Source organism: Lithobates pipiens, unplaced genomic scaffold (assembly GCF_037356315.1).
Source record: "Lithobates pipiens isolate NorthernLeopardFrog02 unplaced genomic scaffold, aLitPip1_a1.2 Scaffold_19, whole genome shotgun sequence".
NCBI lineage: Eukaryota > Metazoa > Chordata > Amphibia > Anura > Ranidae > Lithobates > Lithobates pipiens.
The window spans coordinates 434,000,506-434,022,044 of record NW_027507764.1 but is presented as its reverse complement, the minus strand read 5'-3'; the positions used below and the strand labels follow the sequence as shown (position 1 = coordinate 434,022,044).

The window sequence follows — 21,539 nt, the reverse complement described above, 5'->3', positions numbered from 1 at the left end:
GAGGGTTCTGAGTTATAGTGCAGCACCTCTGGTGGTGAGGGTTCTGAGTTATGATGCAGCACCTCTGGTGGTGAGGGTTCTGAGTTATGGTGCAGCACCTCTGGTGGTGAGGGTTCTGAGTTATGATGCAGCACCTCTGGTGGTGAGGGTACTGTAGTATGATGCAGCACCTCTGGTGGTGAGGGTACTGTAGTATGATGCAGCGCCTCTGGTGGTGAGGGTACTGTAGTATGATGCAGCGCCGCTGGTGGTGAGGGTACTGTAGTATGATGCAGCATCTCTGGTGGTGAGGGTACTGTTATATAATGCAGCACCTCTGGTGGTGAGTGTACTGTAGTATGATGCAGCACCTCTGGTGGTGAGGGAACGGTTGAGTGTTTCTCAACCCCAGTCTTCAAGGCGCCCCAACAGGTCATGTTTTGGGGATTTCCCTCAGATGAAACAGCTGTGGTAATTACTAAGACAATGAAAACTCATCAATCACCTGTGCAAAATAATGGAAAGCCTAAAAACATGACCTGTTGGGGCATTGAGGATCGGAGTTGAGAAACACTGCTCTGGTATGATGCAGCATCTCTTGACAGTACGGATGCTGTAATACCACGCAGCACCTCTGGTAGTGAGGGTACTGTAGTATGATGTGACTAAACCTCGCTCTCTGCTCAGGGTGCTCTGAGAACTGAGCAATCGGCGGGGTTTGATCTCACTTGGCTTCTGTGGCTGGAATAGCCTTGAGAAAATACAGATGAAATCAAATCAGTCTTTAACAGCTGAAATGTAGCATTTGGAAGATGCAGATCATGTTTTTAGAATTACTGCTCCTTTAATGAAACTGCGGGTCCCTATACAGTACATTGTTATAAACACAGCTCATCTTAAACCATATTTTTAGTTAAAGACCCCAACCAGCTGTATTCATAATTTGTAATGCTGTTTTAAGTCTTGATGCATTATTGATCATGGCCTCCTGCGTTAAATTAAATTTAAAGTGGCCACTAATACATTATCATATAGACAAAGGAGTGCGGTCAGCAGATAATAAATCTATTATAAATGTATTGCATTTATAATGGGGGGGGGGGGATGACATCAGTCTTAGTCCATAGGGCTCAATATTGAGTTGGCCCACCCTATGCAGCTACAACAGCTTCAACGCTTCTGGGAAGGCTGTCCACAAGGAGTGTGTCTATGGGAACATTTGACCATTCTTCCAGAAGCGCATTTGTGAGGTCAGACACTGATGTGGATGAGAAGACCTGGCTAGCAGTCTCTGCTTTAATTCATCCGAAAGGTCTTCTATCAGGTTGAGGTCAGGACTCTGTGCAGGTCAGTCAAGTTTCTCCATCCCAAACTCACTCATCCATGTCTTTGTGGACCTTGCTTTGTGCACTGGTGCGCAGTCATGTTGGAACAGAAAGAGACCATCTTGAACTGTTCCCGCAAAGTTGGGAGCATTAAATTGTCCAAAATGTCTTGGAATGCTAACGCCTTAAAAGTTCTCTTCACTGGACCTAAGGGCCAAGCCCACCCCCTGAAAAACAATCGCTCACCATAATTTACCCTCCACCAAATGGTTTTGACCAGTGCACAAAGCAAGGTCCATAAAGACATGGATGAGTGCGTTTGGGTGGAGGAATTTGACTGAGTCCTGAGCTCAACCCAATAGAACACCTTTGGGCTGAATTGGAGACTGCGACCCAGGGCTTCTGGTCCAACATCAATACCTGACCTCATAAATGCACTTCTGGAAGAATGGTCAAACATTCCCATAGGCACACTCCTTGTGGACAGCCTTCCCAGAAGAGTTGAAGCTGTTGTAGCTGCAAAGGGTGGGCCCACTCAATATTGAACCCTATGGACTAAGACTGGGATGCCTTTACACACACACATTCATGCGCGTGTAAAGGCCGGCATCCCAATACTTTTGGTAATATAGTGTATAAACTTTACTTTGGGCGCTTAAAATTGTGTAAAATCCAAGAATATCTTTTGATGACAATCAATAATGCAATTTCACAGTTTGTCTTTTAATGTGTTGCTAATTTATAAATGAATGTGTTATCTTCATATTATCATAAATGGGGAAGAAAATTTTGAATATTCCTCAATATAAATGGTTTTACAAAATAACATGCACAGCAGGAAGAGATATATTCAGAAGAGTAGAAAAACCCTGAAAAGAAGATGCTTTTATGATGTTAGACTTTTTTATACCTAAACTTTCATTTCTTCTTTCCAGAGGTGTCACAGAGAATGAAGTAGCCACCTCTTCGGACAATGCCCAGGTTTCATGTTATCCCTGTAATTGGATCAAGAATGAGAAAAATGACCTTGAAAGCACTTTGCCTTGTGGCACAGCACCATCTGAAACCCTTCCTTCTCGCTTGTCCTGGCCAAACCGTTATTGTGGTGGGGCTGAAGGCATGAACACAAACGACTTGCTCGCAGATCAGTGCCGCAGTTATTACAGCTATCCTCGACAAAAGACCCCAGCCACACCAAAGAGAAACTTTCCGTCCCCCTTTGATTTTAGTGTGGGCGATTCTTTAACTGGGTGTCCACAAGTGACACCAAATGAATTTACTGACATCTCTGCAGGGTGCCCAAAGTCTGCAAGCTACTCGCTGGAAAGCTCTACTGAGAAGATTCTACCTGATAACAGCACAAAACAAAGTATGTCCTGCCCAGCATTACCCCCACGAGCATCCAAGTCAAGTGATGTTAACACAGTCCAAGAGCCACTCTCCCTGTCTATGAAAATAGACGGAGCAGAGGAAGAGTCCCAGACTTGCTCGCCAGATGTTATGGAAGAACATTATTTGGCTAAAAAGGGCATGCAGGATATTTTCTCTATCTCGTACCCATTCTCTTCTCCTCTACACATGCAACTAGCACCCAGGTCATGTGGAGATGGCTCTCCTTGGCAGCCACCCTCTGACCTTTCAGGACTGTCCATGGAAGAGGTATCAAAATCGCTTCGGTTTATTGGTTTGTCAGAAGACGTTGTGTCCTTTTTTGTTTCCGAAAAGATTGATGGGAATTTACTGGTTCAGTTAACAGAGGAGATTCTCTCAGAAGACTTCAAATTAAGCAAACTGCAGGTCAAAAAGATATTACAATTTATTAATGGTTGGAGGCCTAAGATGTAGACAATAAAGTATTACAAATGGTACTGAACAAAGCTAGAAACGAGCTGGACTGTAAGGCCGATATATGTACAATCTGAAATTGTTATTTTGCACTAAAATAATACTATTGGCTGTATATAGTCCTACAAAAGAAGAAAATCTTACTATGCAGTGAAAGGTACGAGTTGTAGTTGTATCACTTAGTACTGTACGTCAATGCAAACATGTATGAAAACACTCACAGTGTGCCTTGCGCATCACTGAACATTCAGCCGCTGCTACAAACCATTTTGAAATGTTAAAGGGAATTTTTAGTTTATAAGCTTCAATGTCTACAGATGTAATATATTGGTAGCCAAAACTTTCTAATGTAGTTCTCTTTTTTTTTTTTTTTTTTTTGGAAACAGGTAAAGTAAACCCGTATAAAAGATTACGAAAGAGCACTTAAATATATTCAGCTTTCGTAAATATAGAGAAAACAGTTCATGTATTTAGGGTTGGAATAAAATCCCAATTTCAGTGCTTTTCCACTTGAGAAAAGTTTGTAGTCCTGTACCCTGAAGATCCTTTTATTCACTCTTCTGTGTACTCAATGAACCATGTGATAATATACCAAGTATGGAAGTAAGGGCTTAATCCGTTATTAACCATATGGAATACTCCTTGCTCTACACTACACACATTTAAGACCTCTGTGTACCGTATTGTATGATTAGACTTGAAACACTTTGCAGAATTGTATTATTATATTAATCGACACTTTAATATTTTTTTCCACTGCTTTGAATGGAGACAAAATGTCCATGAAAGCTGTTGGTATTGTTTATGCAATTAAAATGCCTCGAGGCCTGCATAGATGAGGACCTGTTCACTTGTCTGGGCATGGGTCTGACCAATGTTTGTAGAATGGTACTGCCCCCTGCAGTTTGCTACAGGTATCGGTCATTATTGTGATCTTTACTCTAATTGACTTGGTCCCTCTGAAGGATAATCATGTTCTCAAGACTGTATTTTTTTTTTTTATTATTATTATTCCAATTCACTTTTGAAGGATTAACCCCCATGTGGTGAATTGCTGTTTTTAAAATGAAGCTTCTTTTTAATTCCTATTTTTCTCAATAAAGTGCTATGTGTAACTCCCAGAACAAAACCACTGCTTGAGATGCAAAGAACTCAGTGTGGTAAAGCTATAGACGTTCATATACCATGTTTTGTGTACATAAATATGTATAATATATAAACTTATTTTCACTCAATGTGTGTGGTCCTATATTTTTTTTTTATATATATATTTTATTTTTTTAATGTGGCAGTAAAATCATTATGCAACAGAAAACTCAACTCAGATGGTCTAAAAGAAGATAAGACTAGTGTGTTGTTGGGACATTTGAGAACTTTTTTTTTTTTTTAACACACTTTTCAGAATAAGGCTCGTAACTCCCCTCCAGGCCATGATCCTGATATGTGCTGTTATATAAAAACCATTTGTTATCCCAGATGAGAATTAAATTGAACCCATTCAATTCAAATTGGATACACATGTAACGTTTAAGGTAACACTTTTTTTTTTTTTTTTTTCATTTTGGACAGAGTAAAAGAGGGTTATAACGCCCCATCTGTTTAATTTTTTTGCTATCTGTGTTCCATTGGGGGGATTTCCCTTCACTTTCTCTCTCATAGCCAAAAGAGGAAGTGAGGAAATCCCAAAAAGGTCATTAGAAATAGTGTCCTCATTGGAATATTTCCCCTCCGTTCTGATGTCAACCCAAAATTTGGGATTTTATTTTACCTTCACTATCGATTAAAGTGGAAGTAAACCCATCGATTTAAACAGTTAAAAAAAGGCATGCTGGGAATGCTAACTGCACATTGGCTGTGCTCTCGGCTAAACTATCAAACCATCCAATGGCTGGTGTCATAACGAATCACATGTGCAGCACCATAGCAGTTGAAGATTAAACAGAGGCAAAGTTGGCAGCTTCCTTGGCTGAAAACGATAGGGGAGTTTACTTCCACTTTAAATCAGTAAACAGGACAAATAGAGGGTGAATCTCCCTAACGAGGGCACACAGCAATAAAAATTGTCAGGTGTTCGAATCCCTCGCCACTCAAAAGAAAAGTTTTGCTTTTAGTTACAATTTAAAAACGTAAGGACCGCCCACGGCATATATACTGCGGCAGGGCGGCCCTGTGCAAAACAACATACCCGTACATCACTGCAGGGACACGCCCGCTGCACAGTGGGAGAGCTGATGCACCAGTCCAGCGGCCGCGATGTCCGACAGCCACCCACCCACGATCGCACCTCAAAGAGGCAGAACAAAGCAGATCCCCATTTTGTTAGAGGAGTACAGAGAGATTGTCTGTTCCTAGGGATCGGGAACAGCAATCTCTCTGTACTCCCAGTCAGTCCACTCCCCCCACAGGTAGGAAGCACCTCCCTATGACACACGTAACCCCTTGATCGCCCCCTAGTGTTAATCCCTTCCCTGCCAGTGTAATTTATACAGTAATCAGTGCATATTTTTAGCTCTGATCACTGAAATAATGTCATTAGTCCCAAAAAAGGGTCAAAAGTGTCCGATCTGTCTGCCGTAATGTCACAGTCCCGCTAAAAATCGAAGAAAAGTAATAAATAAATAAAATGCCTCATCTATCCACTATTTTGTAGATGCTATAAAACTTTTGCACAAACCAATCAATATAAGCTTATTGCGACTTTTTTTACCAAAAATATATAGAAGAATACATATTGGTCTAAACTGATGAATACATTTTTTTTACATTTTTAATTGGATATGTATTATAGCAAATAGTAAAAAATAATTTTTTCCCCCCAAAATTATCTTCATTTTTTTGTTTTGTTTATAGCACAGAAAACAAAAACCGCAGAGGTGATCAAATACTGGCAAAAGAGAGCTCTATTTATGAAAAAAAAAAAAAAAGGGACATAAATTTAATTTGGGTACAGTGTCGCACGACCGAGCAATTATCCATTAAAGTAACGTGGTGCCTTATCGCAAAAAATGGCCTGGTCATTAAGGGGGTAAATTCTTTCTGGGGCTGAAGTGGTTAAAGACACGCAGGTTTAGGAGCAGTTGAGCATTTTTTTCAGCTGCTCCTGAACTCTCCTCTGTTATCTTATCTATACATGTACACAGGGTCGTTTATAGTCAGTTCAAGGCAGTTGAGTTTAGAACGCCAAAAAATGCAGTCAGAGTAGATGCACAGAGGCATTTGAAACGGCAAATGCCTGTAACAGCTTGTAAATGCAGCAACTCGCTATCTGCGTTTCGTTTACCGGCTGTCTTTAATTTTAGAATATTTGACGAAAAAAACGCTTAACGCAAATGCGGCAAAACTTACATTTTTAAATGTCGGTTACTGTCTGTCAAGTTAAATTGTTCAGGGGAGGTTGTAAAACGTCCTGTGTACATTAAGCCTAACTCTTAAAAATGCTGCCCCCTCCCCCCTTATTCTGCATAGCCTGTATATAACAAAAAAAAAACCCAGAAGTAAATACTTTTTTCAGTCCTGTCTGGTCCAGTCACGTGATCCAGAAGCTTTGGTTCCCCTGTGTCAGAGAGCAGCTGCTGAGAGCAGAAGAGGGAGTGTCAACAATGGAGGGCAATGGGAGCCAGTGGGTGATGTCACGGGTCTGGGAATTCACAGCTGTTGAGCACTCTCTTACACAGGGGAGCTGGAGCTGCTGGATCACATGACCAGATGGGATTAAAATAATGTGTTTTCACTGCTTCTTTTTACAGTGGCTATAAAAAAATCTACACACCCCATTTAAAATTTTAGGTTTCTGTGATGTAAAAAAAAATGAAAACAAGATGAATCATTTCAAAACTTTTTCCACCTTTAATGTGACTTATAAACTGTACAACTCAGTTGAAAAACAAACAAATATATATATTTTTTTGGGGGGCAGTAAAAGTTAAAAAATAAAATGTGGTTGCATAGGTGTGCACACCCTCTTATACATGGGGATGTAGCTGTTTTCAGAATTAAGCAATCACATTCAAATTCATGTTAAATAGGAGTCAGTACACACTAGTCATCATTTATCAAAGTGCCTCTTATTAACCCCAAATAAAATTCAGCTGTTCTAGTAGGCCTTTCCTGACATTTTCTTAGTTGCATCCAACAGCAAAACCCATTTTCAAAGCATCAAAGGGATCACATTGTTAAAAGGTATCAGTCAGGAGAAGAGTACAAAAGAATTTCAAGGCATTAGATATACCATGGAATACAGGGAAGACAGTCATCATCAAGTGGAGAAAATATGGCACAACAGTGACATTACCAAGAACTGGACGTCCCTCCAAAATTGATGAAAAGACCAGAAGAAAACTGGTCAGGGAGGCTGCAAAGAGGCCTACAGAAACATTAAAGGAGCTTCAGGAATATCTGACAAGTACTGGCTGTGTGGTACATGTGACAACAATCTCCTGTATTCTTCATATGTCTGGGCTATGGAGTAGAGTAGCAAGACGGAATCCTTTTCACACTAAGAAAAACATCCAAGCCCGGCTAAATTTTGCAAAAACGCATCTGAAATCTCCCAAAAGCACATGGGAAAATGTGTTAAGGTCTGATGAAACCAAGGTTGAACTTTTTGCCCATAATTCCAAAAGATCTGTTTGGTGCAAAAAACAGCACTGCACATCACCAAAACACGATATCCACAGTGAAGCATGGTGGTGGCAGCATCATTCTTGGGGCTGCTTTATTCAGCTGGAACGAAGAAGATTAAAGTTTTGGAATGGCCAAGCCAGAGCCCAGACTTGAATCCGATTGAAACTGTGGGGTAATCTGAAGAGGGTTGTGCACCAGCGATGCCCTCGCTATCTTACAGATTTGGAGAGTTTTTACAAAGAAGACTGGGCAAATGTTGCAAAGTCAAGATGTGCCATGCTTATAGACTCATCCCCAAAAAAGACTGAATGCTGTAATCAAATCAAAAGGTGCTTCAACAAAGTATTAGTTTAAGGGTGTGCACACTTATGCAACCATATTATTTTAGTTTATTTTTACTTCCCTCCACCTAGAAAAAAAAAAAATCAGTTTGTTGTTCAACTGAGTAGTACAGTTTATAGGTCACAATAAGACCCCTTTAACACTGGGGCGAGGGCGGCAAAACGCTGCTATTGTTGGCAGCGCTTTACCGCCAATTTTGCGACGCTATTCGGCTGCTAGCGGAGAACTTTTACTGCCCCGTTAGCAGCTGAGAAAGGGTTAAAACCACTGCAAAGTGCTGCTGCAGCATCGCTATGCCGGTGGTATAGCTGCGCTGCTCCATTAATTTCAATGGGCAGGAGCAGTGCTTACTGCTCCAAAGATGCTGCTAGAAGGACTTTTTTTTTTTAGCATCCTGCCAGCACACTGTTCCAGTGTGAAAGCCCTTGGGGCTTTCACATTGGAGACACAGCAGCGGCTCTTTCAGGGAGCTTTGCAGGCGCTATTTTTAGCACTCTAGCACCTACAAAGCGCCCCAATGTGAAAGGGGTCTAAAGGTGGAAAAAGTTCTGAAAATTATTTCTTTATCTAATTTTTTTTTTTTTTACATCACAGAAACCTGCCATTTTAACAGGGGTGTGTAGACTTTTTATATCCACTGTATAAAGGCTTTGCAAGATCGTAAAGGGGAGGGAGAGGCAACACTTTTAAGAGATGTTTAGCCTTTACTAGTACTTTAAAGTGGTTCTAAAAACCTAAACATTTTTTACCTTAAGGGCACTTTCACACTGGCAGTGCCCGTGCTTCAGTGGTAAAGCGCCGCAAATATAAGCGGCACTTTACCGTCTTTTTGGTTGCTAGCGGGCTCTTTTAACCCCTGCTAAGGGCCGTAAAAGGGTTAAAACCGCCTGCAATGCGTCGCCGCTCATTAATTTCAATGGGCAGGGATGCTTTAGGAACGGTGTATACACAACTACTACAGCGCATCAAAGATGCTTGCAGGACTTTTTTTTTAGCGTCCTGCCAGTGCACTGCACCAGTGTGAAAGCACTCGGGCTTTCACATTGGAGTGACAGGAGATGCACTTTTTTTTTTTTTAGCATTATAGCACCTGTAAAGTGCCTCAGCGTGAAAGGGATCAAATTAATTCCCTGTTTAGGTAACAGTGTCACCCTCCTGTACACCTAGCTTAGCCTTCACTTGATTCAGTGCTATGCCTGTCTGTAGAAGCTCTCCCCACTCTCACAAGCTTTTCTGTGGTAGCCATTGGCTCCTGCTGCTGTCAGTCGAATACTGCGACAAGGAGTAGGGCTGAGCCGCACTGCCTTTATATATGGACGCAGGCAGCGTGACTCAGATTGAGCGCACAGTTGTGCCACAATGGGAAGCAAATTTTTGTGGCACACAGAGAAGAGGAGGGCCCAAGAGCGCCAGTGGGGGACCCAAGAAGAGGCAGGTCAGGGCCCCTCTGTGCAATGTAATTGCACAGAGCAGGTGAATATAACAGGTTTGTAATTTAAAAAAAAAAAAAAAAAAAATCAACTCTACAATCTCTTTAAAATAAAACTTTAAAAATCGGGCATTCAATTACAAAAAATTCAAAAGTTTTTTTTTTTTTTTTTTTATCAGGAACACCATACACATCCGTCAGACTTTTAGGGTGCTTCATATATTTAAAATGTTCCATATTTCACATTCATTCTATGGAGAGAATTTGAAAACATGCAATGATGCTGCTTGGGAAATACTGCAATACATTATGTGAAAATTAAACAAGTTTTTCATAGTCCTACATTATGGAATACAGGACCGTATTTGGAAGCACTGGGTTATACCACCGCCTTCAGGCAAAGCTGTAAGGACAAGCCAGTATAACCTCTTTCACTCCCAGCTTACCTCCAGTTTTCCAGCAAGTGTCCTTAGGAAGAGGACAGAATTAAAATTAGACTTGGGGAAACTTAACATTAATAAATCACTGGGACCAGATGGCTTGCATCCAAGGGTACTTGGGGAACTCAGTGCAGTAATTGCCAGACTATTGTTCCTAAGTTTTACTGACAGTCTACTTACTGGAGTTGTAGCAGGTGATTTGAGAAAGGCCAGTGTAGCACCAATATTTAAAAAGGGCCCAAAATACATCATGGGATGAGTATATGGATTGAAAACTGGCTACAAGGGCGAGTTCAGGGGGTGGTGATAAATGGGGGAGTATTTGGAATGGTCAGGGGTGGGTAGTGGGCTCCCCCAGGGTTCTTTGCTGGGACCAATTCTATATATTTTGTTTATAAACAAATTGGAGGATGGGGTAAACAGTTCAATCTCTGTATTTGTGGACGATACTAAGCAGGGCAATAACTTCTCCGCAGGATGTCTCAGCGGGGAGCATCAATAAGCTATTAGATAAGAACCTGCAACACCTTTTTACCAAGACTTTTTTTTTTCCTTATAGCAAGATTCTGCAGTTGCTGCAGAGCCACTGGGGCTTAATTTTCAGCTCACAAATCTTGGCAGTTATCTACTTTTCCTTGGGGAGACTGTACCTGGATCCTGGCAGATAGAAGATGTGGTGTTGACCCTGTACCGTCACCCTTCAGCACTGGTTCCTGTTATTGGTACTCACATAGACGCATAGTGCAACACGTTGTTAGTTGCAGGTTTCTTTACAGGTCCACAGCTTTTAACCTCTAGCTAAAAAAAAAAAGCTAATTAACTATATTAACCCGCACCCACTTGATTACTAAGGTATATAAGGAATATATATTCATTTCCTGGGCCCCATCAGGTTACCAGAGGGGCCCAGGAGGTGAAAGCAGAAGAGGGACTTTTTTTTTCCATTTTCGGGTGCAGGGATACAATTGCATGCTGTTCTCAGTATGCCTGCACAAACTAAAGTTCTTCCTGCTCACTGTGTGCCTCTCCGGCGGATGGATATTACTGTTATATGGCTCCCTTCATTCAGTAAGTGCTGCAGCTTGAGGGACTTATCACTGAGGCAGCTGAGACAGACAGAGCAGCAGGAGTAATCAGGACAACGGTAGTGGTACACAGGCAAGCAGTCCCCTGCACACACACACACTGACAGGTCACACTATTGTATAATGTGCAGTCCCCAGACTCTGTGTGCTCATGATTATTATCATTATGATGATCAGGGCACAGCAGGTGCTGTATGGCTCTGTCAGTGTAACATGACTGTTGGGTGCTGACTTTCCTGATATATGGCTGTACTGTGTGTTACAGACTATAACTCAGCACAGCCATAACAAAGTCAGCACCACACAGTCCTGTTACACCGACAGAGCCATACAGCACCTGCTGTGCTCTGATCATCATAATGATAATGACCATGAGCACATAGTGATATGTTACTTTTACACATGTGATGGGAGAAGGGATAGTAAAAACACACAGCCAAGCTGCATTTTTACCACCCCCAAACCACTCCCCTTTCATAACCTTTCACCCAAGCTTTGCAATTAGGACCTTTTTCATGCAGACCTGATTGAAAGCTGTAGGTTTACAGGTATGAACTGACTTGTGTGCATTTAGATCCATCTTCCTCCGTGTCCATTCAGGTGGGGGAAAAAAAAATGGAAAAGAATATCCTTTTCTATTTTTCCCAGACCTAAATGTGACAGATCAGAGGTATCCTGATGTAAATGGACACAAGTCGGTGGTGTATGAAGACACAAACTGAATAGGCACAAATGTTAAAACACTGACATCTCTCCCATTCAGATGCAGTTATGATTGGTGGGGTGCTGTAAATGTTACATGTTCCAGCTCCTGCCTCCAGACACCCCCCCCCCCCATGACAGTGTGGAGGCAGGGGCGGGGTTGTGGGTGGAGCCAGGATGGGTTGTGGGTGGGGTCAAGGGGGCCCCATCGGGTAGGCTGTATGGGGCCTCATGATTTCTAACAGCAGCCCTGAGTATGGGATACCACATTTGTGAGACTTTTTCAGTGCTGGACTGATTATGTACCAAACATTGTGTATCACACAAATCACTTGTATCAAAAGCAACTTACTGTATTGGTTACCTCTATAGGAGTGGTCAAGGAATATAGCTTAGTGTAGCATCACCTAAAACAGTCCTCATTCCTATAGGCCAAGCAAGCCTAGCCTACCGGTATGTGGCTGTCACCAGGAGTGCCATGTTCTCTGGCTGTTAAAGAGAGGATGAACAAAAAAGTTCCACAGGGGATGGCTGGGACTGGTATCTCACAGGAACTTAATCAGTGGGATGTGCTTATGGGTCAGTTCAGCAGGTGATGATCGGAGAACTGTGACTGGCTACACTATTAGGGTTTGTTCACAAATTAGATTGGGGGGCAGTAAAACCTTGTAAAGCTGTGGCTCAATTTCAACTCCTCATCTGTTACCCCCTTCAGCTGCAGTGGCTGCGGGTGTACATCTGCCATGGATGCAATGCTTTACTTCACAGCTGAGGAAGGAATTATTCCTCCTGTATGTAAAAACTAAGTTCCTCAAAAAGTGGGACTTTAATGGACCAGAAATGCTCAAGGAGTAGAGAATTTTGTAAAATGACTAATTTATTACAATGTATCAGCAAAATGAATACAATTGGCAAACATCATAATAATGAGGGTAAACATGGAAAACAAACAAAACTAAAAGAAGAAAAAGGCCAGATCAACTGTCGGAAAGACATAAGAAATCCAAAGCGTTTCAACGAATGAGGTAGAGGTCTTCTTCAGGGTTAATAAGCTGACATTTTCCAGACTAATACATACACTCTATAATATCAATTAACACAATTACAAACACATATCAAAATTCATAGTGTGACATAACTTATATCATAGAAGTTATAACAAGAAAGAAAGAAATAAAATGTACATGTAGGTACCCATACTGACCTCATGTGTCTTATGTGTCAATCAGAAAAAATTCCTAGCTCAACAGATAAAAGGAGACTAGAAAGCCATTGAAACGCCATTTGGCCAGAGCAAAAAGGGAAAACTAAACTGTAGCCACCTCAGAAATCCCCTCCGTCTGTCTAAATCTGCCTCACAAAAGGGGGCCCGAGCAGCATCAAAGGAAGATCCAACAAGAATCTGGGTATATGCAAAAACAAAAAAGAAAGGGAGTAGACAAATAGTAAATAGGTTATACTATAAAGCAGCCATTCTCAACCTTTTTAACACAGAGGAACCCTTGAAATTACTTTCCGGTCTTGGGGAACCCCTGCTAAAAAGGACTATATCTACATCTCATGATACATTAGTGTGATAAACAATGAAAGGAATGCTTCTTACACTTGTGGTCATTGGGAAGAATTACCCCCTTACAGATAGTTAAAAAGATCAATGGGAGCTTATGTGAAAGGCAGAAATTGCTCCTTGCTCAAGGAAACCCTGGTAACCTCTGGAGGAACCCTAGTTGAGAATACCTGCTATAAAGCATCAATTAGTACACCGAAAAAATGGACGCTCAGTGGTATCATCCAAAAAGGTGATGATGATTATCAAAGCTATCATTTGGGGGTTTGTAAGATGAATCTATTCACCATGGAAGTTGGTCCTTAGCGCAGATCCCACTGCAGAAGGCCACTGATGGTCAAATAAGGCTGGGCCGCATATGAGTTTTAAGAGCAGAGAATGCTCAAAGATTACTTAACAGATATCCAAAGAGAGGCTGAAAGAACAGCCAAACCTAAAATCAAAAATAATATGAATTTGTATTTCTCCAGGGGACAAGAGAGTCAATCCAAAAGTACAAAAAATTTAGAGGCTAATGAACCCTAAACAGCGGGGAATTATCACATACCTTGTAAGCCTTATTAGTGTCATAGGTGTAGCAGTTCCTCATGTCTCCAAAGAGCTACCAGGAGCATGGAAGTTGCCTGCTTTTAAATGGTGACCATAATGAGAGAGGGAGATATGGTGAATGATGTCATTGAGTGAACCTTCCTGAATGCAGCCCCGCGATTGGCCCTCCTCAGCTGACGGCTCACCACGCCGCCAACACAGGAGTATCTGATCAGGGTGACGTTGGGTCATGGCGCCACCCGCAAGCCACACCATCGCGAGAGACTGACACAAGTGACGCCTTCATGGGCAGGTTGGGCCCGATCACGTGACGGCATGGCGTGCTGCACCACCCACCCACTGACGCATGAAGGACAAAGGCGAACGGCAACAGATCGTTCATCAGAGCCTGAAGTAAGCTGCGGTAACCGCGACGTGGGCAAGACCAAAATGGAATTCTGGCAGAGAGCATATTCTAATACTTGATAGAGTACACCCAGGCCTTAGAGGTGGGGACTGGAATAAGACACTACAGCGCGAACAACGCTGGATCTTTAGACTCAATTCCACCACATTTCCTGGCCTAAATGAGATGATGTCCTATAAACCTTTTTTGGAGGGATTCGTCTTGGATTGTCCAGAAAATAACTAGGTCCCTCAGCCATCTTGTTTCAGACTCATTCATTACTGTATTAGTCCCTTATAGGTGTAATTTTTGCAATAATGGTTTGTACCATATTTCTGCCATTATATACGGCATTGGATTGCCAGTCTACCAAAGGTGTTGTATCATATTTACTTGGCTTTTTTGACAAATCATACTGTCATCAGTGTGGTCGGGTCTCCATATGGACCACGTGTCAACTGCCATTATACTATAGTTATATATTTTTTTAATTTTTCTGAATATTCTTTATCTAATTTTTTACTTTTTCTCTTCTGTTCAGGCATTCAATGTGGTTATGAAACAAAACAGTCCTTAAGTGCTAAAAATGGCAGTCATATAAAATCATTATTGTGTCATAGTCAATGTATGAAAATTGTCTGGAACCCAATGCAGCTGTTAACCTCTGGGAAAAAAAAGGGGGACATCAAGAATACACAAACAGCGCTCAATGGGACCAGAAAAATAAAAGGACTATTATAAATAATATATTAATCCAAGTTAATTTAACCACTCCCTGACCGGCGCACGCCGATGTACGTTGGTAGAATGGCACGGACAGACAATTGGACGTACAGGTACGTCCCTTTAAATTTGCCGCTGTGCCATCGGTTAGAACCTCAGAGTCCGATCGTGGGTCCCGTGGGCTCGATCGTCGCAGGGATACCTGCAATCATCTGACGGGGAGGAAGAACGGGGAGATGCTAAAGTAAACAAGCATCTCCCTGTTCTGCCTACAACAGTGACACTGATCTCTGCTCCCTGTGATTGGAGCAGAGATCAATGATGTATAAAACACAGCCACGCAGCCCACAGTTAGCAACACGCCCCTAGGACACACTTAACCCCTACACTGCCACCTAGTGGTTAACCCCTTCACTGCCAGTGTCATTTACACAGGAATCAGTGCATTTGTATAGCATTGATTGCTGTATAAATGACAATGGTCCCAAAAATGTGTCAAAAAAAGTCTGATGTGTCCGCCATAATGTCGCAGTCACAATAAAAATCGCTGATCGCCGCCATTACTAGTAAAAAAAAATGATTAATAAAAAATACCATAAAACTATCCCCTATTTTGTAAATGCTCTAACTTTTGTGCAAACCAATCAATAATGGTTATTGTGATTTTTTTTATGAAAAATATGTAGAAGAATATGTATCGGCCTAAACTGAAGAAAAAAAAATGTTTTTTTTTTATAAATTTTTGGGGGATATTTATTATAGCAAAAAGTAAAAAATAATGCGTTTTTTTCAAAATTGTCGCTATTTTGTTGTTTATAGCCCAACAAAATAAAAACCGCAGGGGTGATCAAATACCACCAAAAGAAAGCGCTATTTGTGGGAAAAAAGGACGTCAATTTTGTTTGGGAGCCACGTCGCACGACAGTGCAATTGTCAGTTAAAACGACGCAGTGCCGAATCGCAAAAAGTGGTCTGGTCTTTGGCCAGCAAAATGGTCTGGGGCTTATGTGGTTAATTAGATGCACGCACAAAATTTTATTCAAAATCACACAACAGTCAGATGAAAAGATTGAGTATAAGAATAAAACTTGATAATAAAAAATCATTTTCATTGTTGAAATACTCCGAAAATTAGTAATTACAATACCGCCGTGACTCCAGATGAAAAGGGGTTAAAATCAGCAAGATGTGTTCTGAATCCTGGTCTGGAATAGATATTCCCAATGGTTCAAATATGCAGAGAAGAATTGAAGAAGACAGACCCCGCTCTCTATACTGCAGCTACTGGTTTGATACTGGATGTCACTCTCACTCTGTAGGAAGGTGTATTGTAGCCCGTGTCGCCGCAGAACTTCCATGGTCAGCAGGCTGATCAGGCGAGCATGTACCGGGCGTCCTGGGGGGCACTCTAAGCAGCGAGAGCTAAATCCGAGAGCCAGAAGACAGGGTCAGAGCCGTATGCAGGAAGTCACAGGATGTCAGGCGGTACACAAGCTCAATGTTGTCATGGCGACCGTGAATAACATGTTTCACGTGCCTGCGCTTTGTCAAAGTCTGTGCTTTGTTAAAGGGGACTAACAAAGTGCAGGCGTGTGAAATGTGATGCAAAGAAACAGTTTTCTGAAGACAAGCAGACATATGCCATGTACAGACGACTGGAATTTCCGACAACCAAACCGTGGATTTATTTTTGACGGATATTGGCTAAAACCTGTCTTGCATACATACGGTCGCACAAATGTTTTCCTAAGGTCAAGATGAAGATGCTGTGTCTGTCATTGAACTTCAGAGTAAAGGATTTTACAGTGAGTACAAAAATCCTATTTTTTTTGACCGTAGAAATATCCTTTTTTTTGTGGTAAACAGGCATGTTTTTAAAACCATAAAACAAAAAACAACTCAGGAACTTACAAAGTTCAACTTTGATAAACTGAAGGCAATATCAGACATTAGTATGTCCAAACTGTGTTGATATTGCCTTCATCAGATGGGGTGTCACCCCTGTAAAAGCCAAATTTTGAAGATGCGCACAAATTGAGTCAAATAGGGATTTCCCTCCTGATCCCATGCCTAATGTAAACATGTGCTAGCTCCCATCATGGGGGATCAATGGACGTGTTTCGGAGGTACAACCCCTTCCTCTCCTCTACTTTAGTTGCGAGGAAGAGGTTGCACCCACAAAACGCATACAATGATATCCCGTAATGGCAGATAGCACATGTTGACACACTGTGTGCATCTTCAAAATTTGGCTTTCAAAATTTTTTTGAAAAGTTAGAAAAATATAAACAAATTTGATAAATGTTGGTGTGTTTTCGATTCTACCTAAAAACATCAATGATGTTTTTGAGTCTTTTTTCCCACATCATTGATGTCTTCCCTGATCTTCTGTAAATCCCTATTGTGCACCATGATCTCCCCAATGAGGATCTGTGCACTTGTGAAATGTGTTTCTTCTTCCACAACATCCACATCACCTAAAAAAAAAAAAAATCACACCATGTATTATAAATATGCAGGCATCCATCTATTACACCCAATTCATAAACCTCTCCTTCCTCCACATCCTCAGGTTGTGGTGTGGGGATATCCCCTTCTTTCGGAGGTTGGGGGTCCCTGGTGACCTCAGATATCTTTTCTCCCCTATGTGAATAAAAAAGGTATACTTAGCACACAGATAATATTTGAGGGCAGAAATAGGAATATGAAACATTGCTTGGAAGGTGTCATACAAATGTCTATTTTGGCAGAGTTCCAAGATGAAGACATGATTTTTTACCTTTCTTAAAGCTGGAATACTTAACTTTTTTGATCAAGCTTCACAGATGGAGACACCCCTAGTATCCACTGCAGCACCTGTGTGGGACAACCTAAAAAGTTTGTTCTGGTGTCCCACACTAGTGCTCCTGCATCCAGATGTGTAAACAGCTGCTGAGTGTCCTCTCCTTACACTGAATCAAGTTTGCATTTCATTCTAGTTCCAAAACCCACCTAGACAAACTTCTTTGAATACAAATAGGCCTGAACAAATGTAATTAACCTGTATCTGCCAAGAACATCGTATTAGTGGGCAAACTAACGATGTTTACTATGAATGATTACTATGAACGATTACTGAAAGTTGTCATTTTAAACTGTACAACAGTAAAGAAAAGCACGTGGAGCAGTACGAACGTAAATAATAACACACGACAACTACTTACTCTTTAGAAGCACTTTCCTGATCTGTACTGATCCTGCTCCCTCAATTTCAGGTCTGACCAGCATTTCCTCAATTGATCCTTGGATCGCTGTACCCCAAAGTTCCTGTGTAGACTTCTCCCAACTTTAGTCACGATCTTGGCCTTTCTCACATTAGCGTGTCTGTACGGTCCATGCTCCCAATCATAGTTGGCCCTCTTTAAGATGTGTACCATCTCTACAAAGGACATATTTGAGGCCTTAAATCTCCTCCGGGATCGAGACGTTCGTGGCTCCAGCTTTTGTTGCTGCTGCTGTCTTCATGCACTTGTTTTTTCTCTGCCATGTGCTCTCCCACAACGCCGAAAGAGAAAGTGCGGGGAATATACTATAAAGAAGGTCAGAGGCGGGTGGAGTTTCTCGCTTGCACAGTGTATATAAAGCAGGGGTGGCCAACCCGCGGCTCTTTGATCGGTTTCCTGCGGCTCTTGCGTTCGGGCTGTTTCATTGCGGTGACAGGCAGCCCGAGCCTCTGCACTCCTCCGCTCCTCCCACACATCAACAGCCAATCAGCATGTAGTGTCCCCAGCCCGCCACATTTGAATACATAGGCGCTGGAGTGAGGCTGAAGGGGGGCAGAGGAAGGAGAAACACGCTGTATCTGAAGCCGATGAGATACAAAAAGGTATGACCACAAGTGTGCAGGTTACTGATCTGTCCTCCCTTCTCCCTCTGTCTTGCTCTGTACTTTTTTTTTTTTTTTTTTAATAAAGGTTTCACCTGAACACTGATAAGATCTGCTCAGCACATTCTCTGTCTGTTGATAGTGTGACACACTGCTGGCTGTTAACCATTTCAGCTTCTTTTCACTTATTTATCCAGAGCTCTGTGTGTGCTGCATGCTTTCTGTGATGTTTTTTGGAAGAATGTACTGCTAGTTCAGGCTAGAAGACCCATTAACTGTTTATTGTTATCCTGACCAGTTCACTGTTTGTAAGACAATTTGTATTTTGGAAATTAGATGAGCTGCTGTCTTCTGTCACATGGATGTACTTTCAAAGGAAGATTACTGACCTGTGGTCTTTGTAGTGTTAAAACAGTGTGTGACATTTACAATAAATCCAGCTGAGCAAAAGTATGTGTGTATGAGGAAGGGATGGGGTGATGTTCATGTGTGCCCATGCGTATGATGTGGCTCTTTGCGGTAACTCGGTAAAAAATGTGGCTCTTGGTCTTCGTCTGGTTGGCCACCCCTGATATAAAGCGGAACATGTGAGCGAAGGAAGGAGTAACGGAAGCGCTGATCATGATAATGAAGGTACAATTTTAACTTTGACCTATACTGCTTATAGATTGAGGACTATATTGGGACAAGATTAGGAGAGTTTAGCCTGACATTAGGGTTTGTCTTGTGTTGTGTTGTGTCTTGCAGAGAAAATGGATATATTGAATGATAAGGACTTTATCCCCATATTCATTGATATGTACAGGGAGCTGCCCTGTCTGTGGCAGGTAAACCACCTCTTTTATACTAATAAAATAAAGAGGAAGGCAACATTGGTTCCATTGTTGGAATCAGTGAAACCACAGATCCCCACAGCAACCATCAACTATTTGAAGGCCACAATTGGTGGCATGAGGAGCACTTATAATAGGGAGCAAGAAGGTCCAGAATTCCCAGAGATGAGGAGCTGCAGCAGATGACATTTATGTGCCCAGGCTGTTGTACTATGACAGACTGCATTTTATCTCAGACCAGAGGGACCCCAGGCCAGCACTCTTCACTCTTCCTTCAACGCTTCCTTCCACCCCAGCTGAGGCTTCTGACATCCAACCTGGGCCTTCCAGCCAGGCTACTGCGACCCTCAGAACCTCCCTGATCTTCAAGAGAACTATGCCTGCATGGCAGCCTGTACAATGCAGGAAATGGAGGAGGGCCAACGCCACTTATGTGAGGAAGTTATCTTACTAGTCCTAAATAAGGGGTTGAGGGGTGAACTCACAAGCCAAAGCCAGGTTTGTAAGTTTGACCATTGTCCTCCCCCTCCTCCACCTCCTGCCACAACTCCAACACCAAAGCCACAGCCTGGAAGGAAGACAAGAGAGTGATGGCCTGGGTTCAGTCTGGTCTGACAAAAGACGCAGGCTGTTGTAAGACCACAGCCTGGGGGCATATATGTCATCTGCTGCTGTTCCTGATCTCTTGGAGGCCTGGACTGGATTGTGCTCACTATTATATGAACTCCTCATGCTACCAATTTTGGCTGTAAAATAGTTGATGTGTGTCCTTCTTTGTAAAGGATATCTGTAGTGAGGGAAAATGTATACTTCCATGGCTGGACTTTCCTCCTGATAATACTAGGTTTTTGGCTTTGATCCCAATCCTCTGGATGCAATACCTAACTGACCTAGAACAATTATGCATATGGTGAGTTCTGGGTAGGCAAGTAGCCACCGCCTGCAGTGATTCCCAGGCTCTCTTGTTCCTCCAGCGAGCTCAGGACTATGTAAGTGGTCAGGACATCTGCCCACAGAAGAGCTGGAGGAACATCCATTTGCTGATCTCACCATAACGAATTATTCCAGAAGCGATGAGGATTCAAAGGTTTTTAAAGCATCACTTGTGGACAATTTTTGGTACCATAGTTTGTTGCATTTGACAGAAGTAGGCAATTTTAAATCTTTACATGTTTGGGGTCTATCACCAGTGCCCATCAATGCAGCATCACCTGTGCTCATCAATGCAGCCTCACCAGTGCTCATCAGCGCAACCTCACCTGTGCCCATCAATGCAGCCTCATCTGTGCTCATCAATTCAGCCTCACCTGTGCCTATCAATGCAGCCTCAAAAGTGCCCATCAATGCGGCTTCACCACTGCCTATCAATACAGCTTTACCTGTGCCCATCAATGCAGCCTCACTTGTGCCCATCAATGCCGCTTCACCAGTGCCCATCAGTGCAGCCTCACATGTGCCCTTCGATGCAGCCCTAACCTGTGCCCTTTGATGCAGCCTCACCTGTTCCCCTTCAATGCCGTTTCACCAGTACCCATTAATGCAACCTCACTTGTGCCCATTAGGGATGGCCGAACTGTTCGCCCAGTGGTAGTTTTGCGGCGAATTTTGCGTGTTTGCGATTTGCCCGATCCGCAAACTATTGCCGCTGTTCGTCCAGCGGACATGTGTTTACAGTGTGAAAGAACTTTGACCCATGATGACACATCCATCATGGGGTACAGGACAGCCAATTGAGACATTTCAGCACATGGACAATTGGACATTCCCCCTACCTTATAAATAGACCTGATCTGGTGGCCATTTTACATTCTGTCTTATTTCAGTGTAGGGACAGGACGCTGTGTGGA

General features: G+C 42.3%; 1 protein-coding gene across 1 annotated transcript in view; it reads left to right on the top strand.

Annotated features, from left to right (window-relative positions):
- GAREM1 (GRB2 associated regulator of MAPK1 subtype 1) overlaps window positions 1-4,384 on the top strand; it is a 229,634-nt gene extending 225,250 nt beyond the window's left edge. Inside the window, exon 6 of the mRNA XM_077492623.1 lies at window positions 2,240-4,384. Coding sequence (XP_077348749.1) covers window positions 2,240-3,149 — 910 coding nt within the window. The 3' untranslated portion in view covers window positions 3,150-4,384. The remainder of the gene's footprint in view (window positions 1-2,239) is intronic.
- Window positions 4,385-21,539: the final 17,155 nt, after the last annotated feature.